Source organism: Indicator indicator, chromosome 4 (genome assembly GCF_027791375.1).
Source record: "Indicator indicator isolate 239-I01 chromosome 4, UM_Iind_1.1, whole genome shotgun sequence".
NCBI classification, from domain to species: domain Eukaryota; kingdom Metazoa; phylum Chordata; class Aves; order Piciformes; family Indicatoridae; genus Indicator; species Indicator indicator.
The window spans coordinates 18,313,883-18,325,751 of NC_072013.1; the positions used below are offsets into that span (position 1 = coordinate 18,313,883).

At 38.9% G+C, this 11,869-nt stretch overlaps 1 protein-coding gene across 1 annotated transcript in view; it reads right to left on the reverse strand.

Moving 5' to 3' along the window:
• PPP4R3A (protein phosphatase 4 regulatory subunit 3A) overlaps positions 1-10,965 on the reverse strand; it is a 42,032-nt gene extending 31,067 nt beyond the window's left edge. Inside the window, exons 1-2 of the mRNA XM_054380664.1 lie at positions 10,807-10,965; positions 3,006-3,061 (exon numbers count right to left, since the gene is read on the reverse strand). Coding sequence (XP_054236639.1) covers positions 3,006-3,061; positions 10,807-10,948 — 198 coding nt within the window. The 5' untranslated portion in view covers positions 10,949-10,965. The remainder of the gene's footprint in view (positions 1-3,005; positions 3,062-10,806) is intronic.
• Between the last annotated feature and the right edge of the window lie 904 nt (positions 10,966-11,869).

Here is an 11,869-nt window from a genome sequence, read left to right on the forward strand (position 1 = left end):
TCAAACCTCTAGATGGCAGGTAGGTCTGAGAAGACCAGGGATTAGACTGTCCAAACTGAAGCATCCCAGGACCATGTTGATGTATGAAAAAAAATGAGTCCCCAGGCAGATCTCAAGCTCTGCCAAATATGCTTCCTCTCCAAAGAGGAAAGCAGACAGTTGCTATCTAACAATTAGAACAGTATTTACATGCACACAGAGATCTGACATAATAAACTCACTGCTTTCAATCCTTAGCCCTAAGAAATTGGAAGCAGACAATTTAACAGAATTTTACCTCAAGGTCTGATTTACAGGATATGCCTTTTATTATTTCGTTGTGGGTTTTTTTGTTGGTTTGGGTTTTCTTTGTGGGTTCTGTGGATGTTTTACATGCCAAGAGAACAGATGCCAATTTGCAGCAAGGCAAATATGTACACAGGTCTTTGCACTATTATTTTGACAAATAATAATTGAGGCTGTTGCAGTTACTAAAATACCCACACATATACACATAATTTGTGGTATCAACAGTTACTGAAACAATCTGTTTCACATTTGCCCTAGCAGTTCAGCATAGGTAGAAAGTTCTTTTACCAGTAGAGTAAGTTCATTGTTTATCACAAAAGGTATCTTATCTATGGACTTGTTGAAGAACACAAATCAATTGGCCAGCAAGACTCCCCATGAGCTTCACTATCACACGTTCCTCCTTCCTTCCATTCATAAATTATGTTAGTTGGTCCAATAAAAGATTTTTTCTTATAAGCCTCACATCTGCCCTGACGTAAGTCATAACTCATCCACTTACTCCACCAGATATCCAAAGTGCCCACAACCCACATGCTAAGTGTATCACAGTAAAATCTTCTGATGTTTCTATTCTTATATGTCCCTTCAAAAAGAAGTGGAGGTTCACCCTCACCATAAACTTTTGAGCTAGAAGAATGATAAGACCCCAACAACAATGGAAAGGTACTTTGAAGTTTTAAGTATTACATTTCTAGGAGACAACTGCAAACTCAAAAGTAAGTCTACTCTTCTAACTTCAGGCTCCAATTTCACTAGTAGCTGAGGCAACCTAAATAGCATTCTGCTGCCAAAAAAAGAAATATCTCACTCTTTGTCCCCACAGTTCTACAAACGGGTCTTGTGTCAAGTGGCTTGAAACTTCTGCTGCAAGAGTTAACCAGTATTTGAAGAGAGATTTTGAACACTAAGTTGATTTTCTTGTGGTTTTGTGAGTTTAGGCAGTTCAGAGTGCAACAAGCAGAAGTGGAATGAAGCAACTCCTCCTTTCAGCTGCTGAGCTGCAAGCTTTGTTCATATGGATCAGGCTTAAAATTCTGAACATTTCTTTTACCCAGGGAAAGCATAAGTAGGCTCACCTGAAAGATAACATGCTACAAAGCAGGATTAATACACATAGCAAGGAAGATCCGGTATTTCTAAGGCTCAGAGTGGAGCTCTACTTTACACCTATATTAAATACTGCTTTGCTTAAATCCACTTACAAATACAGATTTCTACCTATGCAGCATTTGAAAGCTTTTAAAACAGCACTGTTCCCTCTCCAGCCCAGAAAACAAAGTGCTGTTGTAACAGGACAGATTGATGTCTAATACTTTTATTTCTCTAAGCATGTTTTCAGTCACCAGTATTGATCTGTGCAGTGCTAGATTACAATATGTGTCTGACTCAGAAGCAATGAGCACAGATATAAAATGTTGTTGCACTGACAGGCACATATGGTGGTTTCCACTGATTGTAAACTTTCATGCTTACTTTAAAAGTAGGCTTCATGTTTGATCTTGTATAAAGCCTACTAGATAAGAGCTCAACCTGCACTGTTTTTTTAAAATATTTGAACCAGCAAAGCAAGTTTACACTAGATCAGCACTTTATGGAATCAAGCTGTGAAAAATGCAATGTAATTTTAGGAGTCTGAAAGCTTGAGTTACAGTGTAAGAGAACCATGACCTCGAGCTAGTCAGGATTATGACCAGGAGCTAGCTTGCCTAGCATTTTTGCTGGGGATGTCTTTTCTTACTCCCTGCAATTGTTTTTCCATCCCATATTGGCCTTACCAGTTGTTCACTATAGACTTGTTTACATGGTGACAAGGATTTACATTGAGAACTTTTCCAAGGAGGCATTTTTTAAATTCAGACTGGTTCTCTCAATTCAGTTCAACATACAATCCTACAAACAGCTGCAACTGCACAACTACTGGGAGTGCTGCGTGCAAAACTACAATATGTCTATGCCTATAATAAAAAACTTGTCAGTATTGAGCTGCAGGAGTTTAAATACATTAACTGTACCTGAAGGGATTTTAGGAAGTCTGAGCTGACCAGACAGGTAACAAAGAACAATGTGGTTCAGCATTTCTAAACCTCTATGGGTAATTCTCAGCATCCATGAGATAAGAACATCAAAAAGAATGCAAGGTCTACAGTTCATTTCTCACCCATCTCAGTAGCATTCTTTAGGGATTCACAATGTATGGCTTCAGGAATTGAAGCAAGGTGCGAAGCTGCTTTTATATACACAGAGTGCTCTGAAGCAGTAATAACCCATAGCCATCTTCCAAGTACATGCCAAACAAAGGTAAACATGCAAATAGCTTTAAAGCCTTCTACTCTTCTCTTAAATAAAATACACTGAAAGTTACAGTGTCTGAAATATAAAGAAAAAAAGCCAGGTGATATTAAGTTTCAGATACTATAATCCTCTGGAACCTCACCTATTTTGTGATTTTCACAACTATGCTTTGCCCATCTCTTCCAAAGCAGTTTTGGTGTGAAGCAGAGTGCGGGTTTTCCGTATCACTTCAGAAAACACGCAGAGAAATAACAAGTCATGTATGACAACATGCACAAAACTGTTGAGAACTACTTTGCCTATTTTTAGTACAAGAACATACAATATAACTTGCAACAGAGGCAAAAAAATCCACACAACCTATTGTATTGTTGAATTTAAAGAACTTGCCTTTAAGCATTAAAACAACACATAATGTTTACCTGTTGCTTCTGGTACGCGGTGTTCGGGTTAATTTTGGACTCCAAAAGAAGAGAGCCTAGAAAATAAAGTTCCATTTATTTACACATGTACTGCAATTTTACTATTGACATTAATTTTCTGATTACTCTTTCCTCAAGTAGATATTTACACCTTTCCTCCTAACAGTAAGCCTGTTAAACCCATACTCTACTGTGGCTTTATATTTAATTTTCCCCTCAAATGTATTGTTCACATATTACACAACACTCAGGAGTCTTTTAAGAACTGTATTTTTTAACACCTTTCTTATTCTCAGTAATGACTTTTCCACACATTTTTGAGAGATGATGTCGTCTGCAAAAAACATGAGCATACAAAAAGCATCACAGCTGCATTCTGTACGTCACCTGTAGTTGTTCTGGATGAAATCTGCTAATCATGTGGCATTTTTTCTTAAAGTTCAGGTAAAACACTTATATTAGTTTGCTGGAAAGTATATCTAGAAACTTGCTTAGAATAGCAACAATTATGACTGCCAATACCAAAAAACTTCAGATGTGGGAACTTAAACAATAGATCCACAACAGCTTATACTGATTTAAGACATAGAACAGCAATTCAATTTTTTTCTTGCTCACCCTTTTGCGTAAGCTTTAAAGTTAATACGCATCACACTGAAATCGTTCACAGGGTTGATTCAGGTGAAAATAATCCTCAAAACTGCTTTTATTTTTGGTCCTGTCACTTTTGTCATCCACCTCGAGGCAGAAACGCCAGCTGATTAGGGACTCTACTCTTTACACACCTGCAGCACTTCACTCAACATGCATGAAGTACCAATATATTAACTTTTACAGTCAGTCCTGTTATTAAAACATACAGCCACAGTCACCTCTTTAGAGAGGCATTTCTCCACTCATTTATCTGCTTTAGCTTAAGAAAAGTCCAACTTCAAGAAGTCTCAATTTCAGTTTCAGACTAAGGCAGTCTTATATGCAGAATATTTGCCAAATATCCTCACAAAATTTACACTAAAGAAAAATTAAAATACTTCAACCACATCAAACAAGAAGCCTGAGAACCTGAAGAGAAGACAAGGAAGCATATTACTTAGATTTGAAAAAGATACTTGGAATTAAAAATTGCACTTCCAAATCTCACAGCAAAATCAACAATAACTAACTAGTTTTCACTACCAGAAAAGTGTATCAGTTACAAAAGTCAAAGCAAAAAAATATCCTAACCCAGTGTTTGTATATCATAATTCTTGATGTTGTAGGTTACAGTTATAGAAAAAACCCACACACCTTTCCTGAAGAACTGCTACTGATTAATATAACATCAAAGAGTGGTTTGGGTCATCTAGGCTAAAATACCTGTAGTTAGATGGAACATCTTCAACTAGATCAGGGTGCTTAGAGCACTCCCCATCCTGACCTGGAATGTTTCCAGGGATCTAACACCACTCTGGGCAATCTGTCAGTGTTTGACCACCTTCATTGTTAAACCTTTTTCCCTTAGATGTATTTTAGTTTAAAAGCGTTACCCCTTGCCCTATTGCTACAGGCCTTGCTAAAAAGATTGTCCCTATCTTTCCTACAGGCCCCATTTAAATACTGGAAGACCACAGTAAGGTTGCCCCAAAGCCTTCTCTTCTCCAGGCTAAACAACCCCAAAACTTTCACTTTCAGCCTGTGTTCATAGGGTAGTTGTTCCACCCTTCTACCATTTTTGTGGCCCTCCCCTGGACTTGCTCCACCAGGTCCATGTCTTTGCTGTTCTGAGGACTCTGGAGCTAGTAAGAGTACTCCAGGTGAGGTAAGGAAGATTATTACTTCATTAATTTAGAAACTTTACCAAGGATTTTTATATTAATTAGCTTACTAAGTATGTGATAATCAGATACAATTAATTCATATTTTTTTAATTAAAGTAATTCACCTGTGATGGCTGCTTCTTCCCAACTCGTTACACAAGAAACAGCCTTCACTTAACAAAGTTGGCTTGAGAAGCTACTGTGCTGTAAGAGCTGTTTATAAACAAAGATACAATCCAACAAGGCTGAACTAAATGGCCCTTGAGGGAAAACAACTAAAAAAAGCAATATTCCCCCCAAGCCACGTATAGTATCCTTTATTCTTTGGGGGGTTTTCCAAATTTTTGAGCCCGCATCAGCTCTGTTCACAAAGCAGCTTAAGTGTGGCAACATAACTACAGAAAAAAAAAAAAAAACATCAAAAAATCACAAACTATAAAGCAGGACAGAGAAGGAAACCAACCAAGATGAGAGCTACTCATGCATCTAATAGACTATAGCACTTAGGTCATAGTCTCGAGCTCTGACTTTCGCGTTTGCTTCGTAAACATTTCAAAATAGCATTCCCTTTTCCGTTATGATCGTTAGTTACAATCAGTATTTCATTTCAAACTTACTTTCAGTTTCAAAGCCTCAGTTTCAACAACATTGTCTTAGAATATTATTTTGTGCTAATAATTTGACAAGTTCCTATGAAGTCTTTACTGTCTAGAAGTATTTAATAGCAGCAAATATGAATTAGCATTTTCTAAGATTTAAAAGCAATTAATAACAACATTGTGTTTTAACAGCTGAACACAGATCTACAGATATAGAAGTTCTAAAATTAGCATAGTATCATACATAACTTGAACATCATATTTGACAAAATGCTACTAAAATTTTTTTGAAGACAGGTGAATGCAGACTTTTTCATCTTCCATGGAGACACTGAAGAATGACCTCCTTACTAGATTGAGCACAAAAGAACATTTCTCCTTCTTTACTAAACCTGATGTTTGCAGCAAATGCAAATCAAGCCTTATAAGGTTTGACTTGCTAATCACTGCCACATGATTCAACTTACTCACCATTATGAACAATATTTAGAAAAGCATGAATTTGGAGAAAGAAACATACAGAAGTATTGACTGTGCTGTATAACCTAGAACTTCTCCAGATCCATCCTTCTGGAGAATGTGATCTCTATTTGTGCAATGTATTCCCCAGAAAGGGTTCAACAACTCAAAACTAGTGACTATTCTACTAGTTAGTTCAGCAAGTTTACTTTCATACAGTAGTTTTACAGGATCTGGCCCCTTCCTGGTATGAGGCAATCTAAGGTCTCTTATTTGCTTCTGTGAGCTAAGCAACAGATGTCTGTAACACAAATACATACCTTTAGAAAAAAGTTACAAAAATTTAACATACAGCAAATAAAGTTGTTCTCCATTTAAAGTCACTATCAGTATTGATTCCTCAGTACAGTTCAAGACGCTTATTCTTGCGCTTGTCGTAAGTAATTACTTTATGTAGGTATTTTCCCCTTATTACTATCCTAGAATATGTTGACTATTCAGTAAAAATATACCAACAAAATTTCATCTTCATTGACTCAAATGACTCTATTCAAACTTAAGAGCTGAAAACTAACCTTAATAGAAGTTATGACACACCCTCCAAAACTATGCAGATCTAGATACTTTAAGTTACAGCATTAAATGTATTTGTAAAGATAACTGACAAACATTGGTGCCACACAGTAACTTCTGAAAACACCTAATAAACTGATTTGCAGATTCAGTTATTTGCCCTTGTAATGCAATATAGCACCAGATAGGGTTTTTTTGGTTAGCATAACACCACCATTCCGTGCTGTGAAAGATAAGAGCACACAGGGAAAGACTTGCTCAAAAGGGATGACATACAATGCTATTTTCAAAGATAATCAGACAACACCAAATATCTTAATCCAGTAGTCTTAAACAGATCTGCAGACTTGTTTACCTATGTGCATATGGAGACCTGCTGATACAGAATCTGCTTCTCCCCCATCAAATTGTTATCTGTATCCTTTCTCAAAACCAAAAAGGGTACAACGTCATATATTACTCTTCAAACCTGTATAAAAATGTTTAAATGAAAATTCCAATTCAGGAGCTCGGGTTTTTTTCATTGTTTGTAGTTTGGTTTTTTCTGTTTGTTTTGGTTGGTTGGTTTTGCACACACAGGTTTAAGTTCTGCAGCCACAGAAAATCTGGGAAACAACTTAAGCCAAGGTCCAAGAACAAGCTCTGCATTTCCAAGAGACTATGCCTCAGTCTATCACATTTCTGAAGGGCCAAACCCAAATATTAAAGAGGGGAGAACTAGGAGAAAAGAAGCACAAAAATCCTCCCCACCTCCTTTGTTTCCCCCACCTATTTTAATCTAAGGAAAGTACATAACCACACACTCTTGTGTTACATTCCTAACAATAAATATATAAATAAAATTAATCCCTTGAGTTTGAGTAAGGTAAAGCACACTTAGCTCAAATTTTGGTTATCCCTCTGTCAGTATTATGGGGTTAGTAACAACCTAGTTTAAAGAAACAGCGAGAATATGTGGCAGAAGTCATTAACATACAGAATTCAGAAGTGGCAAACCACAACTTCTGAATAAATATTAGATAAGTCCTAAAAGACAACTAACAATTATGGCCTCCATACTTGGGGAGTTCACTTCGGCTTGTCAAAAAGTTTAGTAACAAGATTAATAACAGGACTAGTAACCTTTAATTAAAAGTTGAAGCCTTCAAATTAACTCAAGTTAACTTAATAAGAAATTTCATCTTAGAGGTCTCTCAGGTTTTTTTTTTTATTCTGAGCCCAGATGACTGTCTAGTGAGCAGTGACAATCAAGAAACAGAAATTTTAAGCATGAAGCAGGCCCACAGCAGCCTAAAAGACCACATGAAAAATAGGTAAGAAAGCAAAGGCTTTTGATTATGCACAGAAACTCATGTGGAAGGTGACTGCAAGAAGAGTTCACTATCGCTCTACTGCAATTCAGGCAGAACACACTGCAACTGGAATCGTACAAAGCAACTTCTTAGGGTTTTAAGTAAAGAAGTTAACAGTTGTTTAAGTGCAAAGAAAAAAAATATTTGCCTGTTCCAAAGCACAATATATACAATATGAAAGCAGTTTACTGTATTTCTGTACTACAATTACTCCAAATTGCCTGCAATGACTTAGAAGTTTAGTGCCTGAGAACAGCAGACATGTCAGATAGCAACACAAATTACTCATCTGCTCTAAACTCTTTTAACATGGAGTTAAAAAAAACCAAACAAAAATTACTGCTTAAAAGCCTCTCCTACAGATAAAAAAAAAATTACACTCTTGTTCAGTTCTTGTTGCTCCAGCTCCAGATGATAGCTTACCTTGGACTTGGCATACTGATTGTAGCTCTTATCTCAACAGCCTGACTCTGCTATAAAATCTCAATCACTTGTAAAGCAGCTACAGAGCTACACCGAGTCACAGCTGCACTATCAAAAGACTGAACTATGTGCTAGGCCACATGGTCAGCCAAATAAACCTCTGATAATTCCACTGTAACTCTGTGCAGAGCCGAACTGGCCCTTTAACCAGAGTGGGAATTTCCCATACACAGCAGTACTGCTAATATCCCCTACAGTATTCTCCACCTCTTCCCCCACTCAGGAAACAGAGCCCTCCAGCTTCAGGCAAATCCTGAGGTTTTCAGTCAGCTTCCTGGAGGCAGTCTGTAGGGTGCACAGGATGAATCTCTGCTCAAATACTAGGAAAAGCTGGTTTAGAAAAGGAGGAAGGAAGAAGTTTTATCGTGGAAAGAGGAGGAGCTGACAAAGACAGACAACACAATACCTATATACCACTTGCCTCCTTGTAGGGAGTCACGTGGTGTATAGGTCAGGTTCGTAGTACTTTTATGTTTTTTTAACTAGGAAAAAAAAATAATCAAGTCAAGTACTTCACGTAGATAAAAAGGTACACACAAACTGCATAGTACCTAAACAACAAAATTGGTGTTACCTTTTTCCAAGCCATTTTCTTACATGTAAAAATCTGCCCTCAAAATCAACTGACTGGGAGTAAACAAAATATAAATCAGGTTTTATGAGGGGTTTACATAAGCAAGCTAGAAAAACTAGCCTATTAATAGAGTGTACATTTACCCAGGACTGATACTACCTACTAAATTAAGAACTCAAGCTCTGTATATTATTTGATAACCTTGAAGTACATGTATGCTGCTAGAGAGAAGTCTAGTGTGTGCACCCTATTAAATATACTTCTGCATATTAAGTGTAAATTTGAGTCCGCTCTGCTTTGATTAGGGTATTTTAGCCATGCCATCCAAAATAATTACTGGATCACTTATACCAATTCGTATTTGCCTTCTTACAAGGTGTTCATGTAAAATAAACTGGCAACAACTACCTAATTCAGGTTCTAATCAGCCTTAAGCACACATATCTCACTGAAAGTTAATAAAGGAATTTTAGTTTGAATGGGCTATTTCTTCACAAGCAGTTTATGAACCACAGATCTTTTCTTTTCTGAAGAGATTTTTTTAAAATTAAATTTAGTGCACAGAAGACATGAGGGTTTTTACACATGGGCATATTGGCCATGAGAGAGAAAGGGCTGTATTTATAATAAAGGAAAGCGTAAAGATGAGCTTAAAAATTTAGTGTCAACCTTGTTTTACCTCTCTCATGTTGAGATTAAACTAAGCCTATTTCCATTTTGAATGTTTTCTCTAACAGTAAGAAGTTACCTAAACTTTATAAATTAATATTCTTCAACAACAAAAAAAAAAAAAATCAAGTATCAGTTTAACTTTTTAAAGCATAATCAAGAAACTACAAAACCCTGAGATTTGTGCTCAATTATCAAGATCCTGCTCAGATTAAAAGTTTGACTTCTCCCTATGAATTTATGATTTTTGCTGTAGAGATTACTGTAGTTTGCCAGAACTTTCTAAACCAGTAAAAGTGATTCTGAAGTTGCTTTTCATACTAGTTCCTATACTGAAAAAACACAAATAAAGAAAATTAGCAGCTATGTTGACAGTCACAAGCTGCAACTTCCAAGTCACTAGATGCAGCAGCCACATACCTAATGAAATAATAAGCCATGCACTGACAGACTTTATTAGCAAAATGGTACATACTAGATATTGTAAAATACACATTTCTAAATCTGCTCTGATCATATAAGTCATGAACCTCAATAATCAAGGCTAACCCAAACATTTAGCCACAGGGGTAGATATTATTACTCAATCTATACTATTGTCATATGTTGTGTTGGAAAATGTAAAGGAAGTTGATAAAGCATTGTTTGAAAATTATTTACAGGAAAACAGAACTGCTGAAGAACTGAGAACTACTATTCTATTAAAAAAAGAAGGAAAAGGAAATCTGAAAATACATTTTCTGTCCACTGGAGTGTCTTTACTACTGTAACAACTGTACTTTGACAACTGTTGACAGCTTTTAGAATGTCTTCCATAATTCTTGCTACCAAAGAAAGGAAAAGAAAGGAGTAGGAAGGTGTCAGCCATCCAGTGACCTTTTAAAAATTTATACAAAAAACATGATGTAATCTTTGAACAACTACCTTCACGAGGGGATCGTTTCCAGAAACGTCTAAGGAAGGATGTATAAGAATAATCAGCTTTGAAATGGGAGTACATTTGGCATCTAGTGAGCGATCACTAGATATCCAAACCCATACAAGATTTACGAGACATGAATGTGTTTTGTACGCAACGCTGTGTATTCACTATGAACGAAGCGCCTACTATGCTTGCACGTGATGGCAACCTTCCACTTCTTCCACTTGGCCTAACACTAATGAACTACACTTAGTGCCTATTTACTTTTAGGAATCACAACTAAATTACGCAGCAAAACATTAAGGCAACAGAAACAAAGCTAAGCCCAGTTCCCTTCTTGAGGAAATATTGTACCTTCAGACATACACACTTACCATCACTCTCTGCCCTGACTAGCAGGGACATGCCCTTCAGTCTCTCCACGTAGCAAGAGGACACATGTCCTGTGCCTCGATCGTCCCACTGGCGGTCCTCATTTAGCGTGTAAACCTTCACCCTCCGCCGGGTGTCAGTCATCCTGCTGCCTGCCACACCACAGCCACCACTCTGGCTTTCAATTGCAGGAGGAGCAGGAGTCCGGTCGGGGGCTAGGCCCCCCCCAAAGGAGGGGAGCGGGAAAGAAGGTAGCAACCCCACACGGGCACGCAAAGCAAGCTCTTCTTACTTCTCTTCAGTGTTTCAACGGGATCTTCATTACCGAGGGTAACAGGATTCAAGGACGCAGGGAAGAAGGAGGAACAACGAAAGAGGGGAAGATGAGAGAGGGGAGCTGCTCCCGGCACAGGCAGACTCTGCAGAAAAAGCGAGTAAGCCTACGATGGAGAGAGCCGCAGAGCAGAGAGAGACTCCTTGCAGGATCAAGTGCAGGCAGGAAAGGCAGTGAAAAAGGGATCCCGCAGAAGTGGATCCACGGGAGTAGACGCAGCGGCGGGCAGCAGATGGCACGGGCGGCAAGGGGCAGCCGGCCCAGGGCGACAGAGCAGGCGACCCTGGAGGTCAGGACTCTAGCAAAGGAAGCAGGCGTGAGCCTGCCGAGGCCGAGGTAAAACAACCGCAGGGAGGTAGGCTGAGAGGGGCCCTTCGGCCCGGCCCGGACCTCGGCTCTATTGTGCGGCAGCTGCCCAGGCCCGAAGCCCCTCGCTCGCCGTCCGTCAGCGTGGGGCTTCGAGAAGCTGCCCTCCTTCCCGTCGAGGCTGGCTGGGGCCTGCGGGCACTGCCTCTCCCAGGGCGGGATGAAGCTGGCAGGAGGGCTCAGCACCCCGTCTCCCCCATGGGCTTCCGTTGTAGGCGACAGCTTCACTCCCAGACCGACTCCGCCGCCATATTCTTCTTCCTCCTCCTCCTCCTCCTCCTCCTCTTCCTCCTGGTGCTGCGGCGGCTCAGTCCCGACTCCTTGGCGCGCCCTACGACGTGGCTGCGTTCTCAGCACTCAGCAGC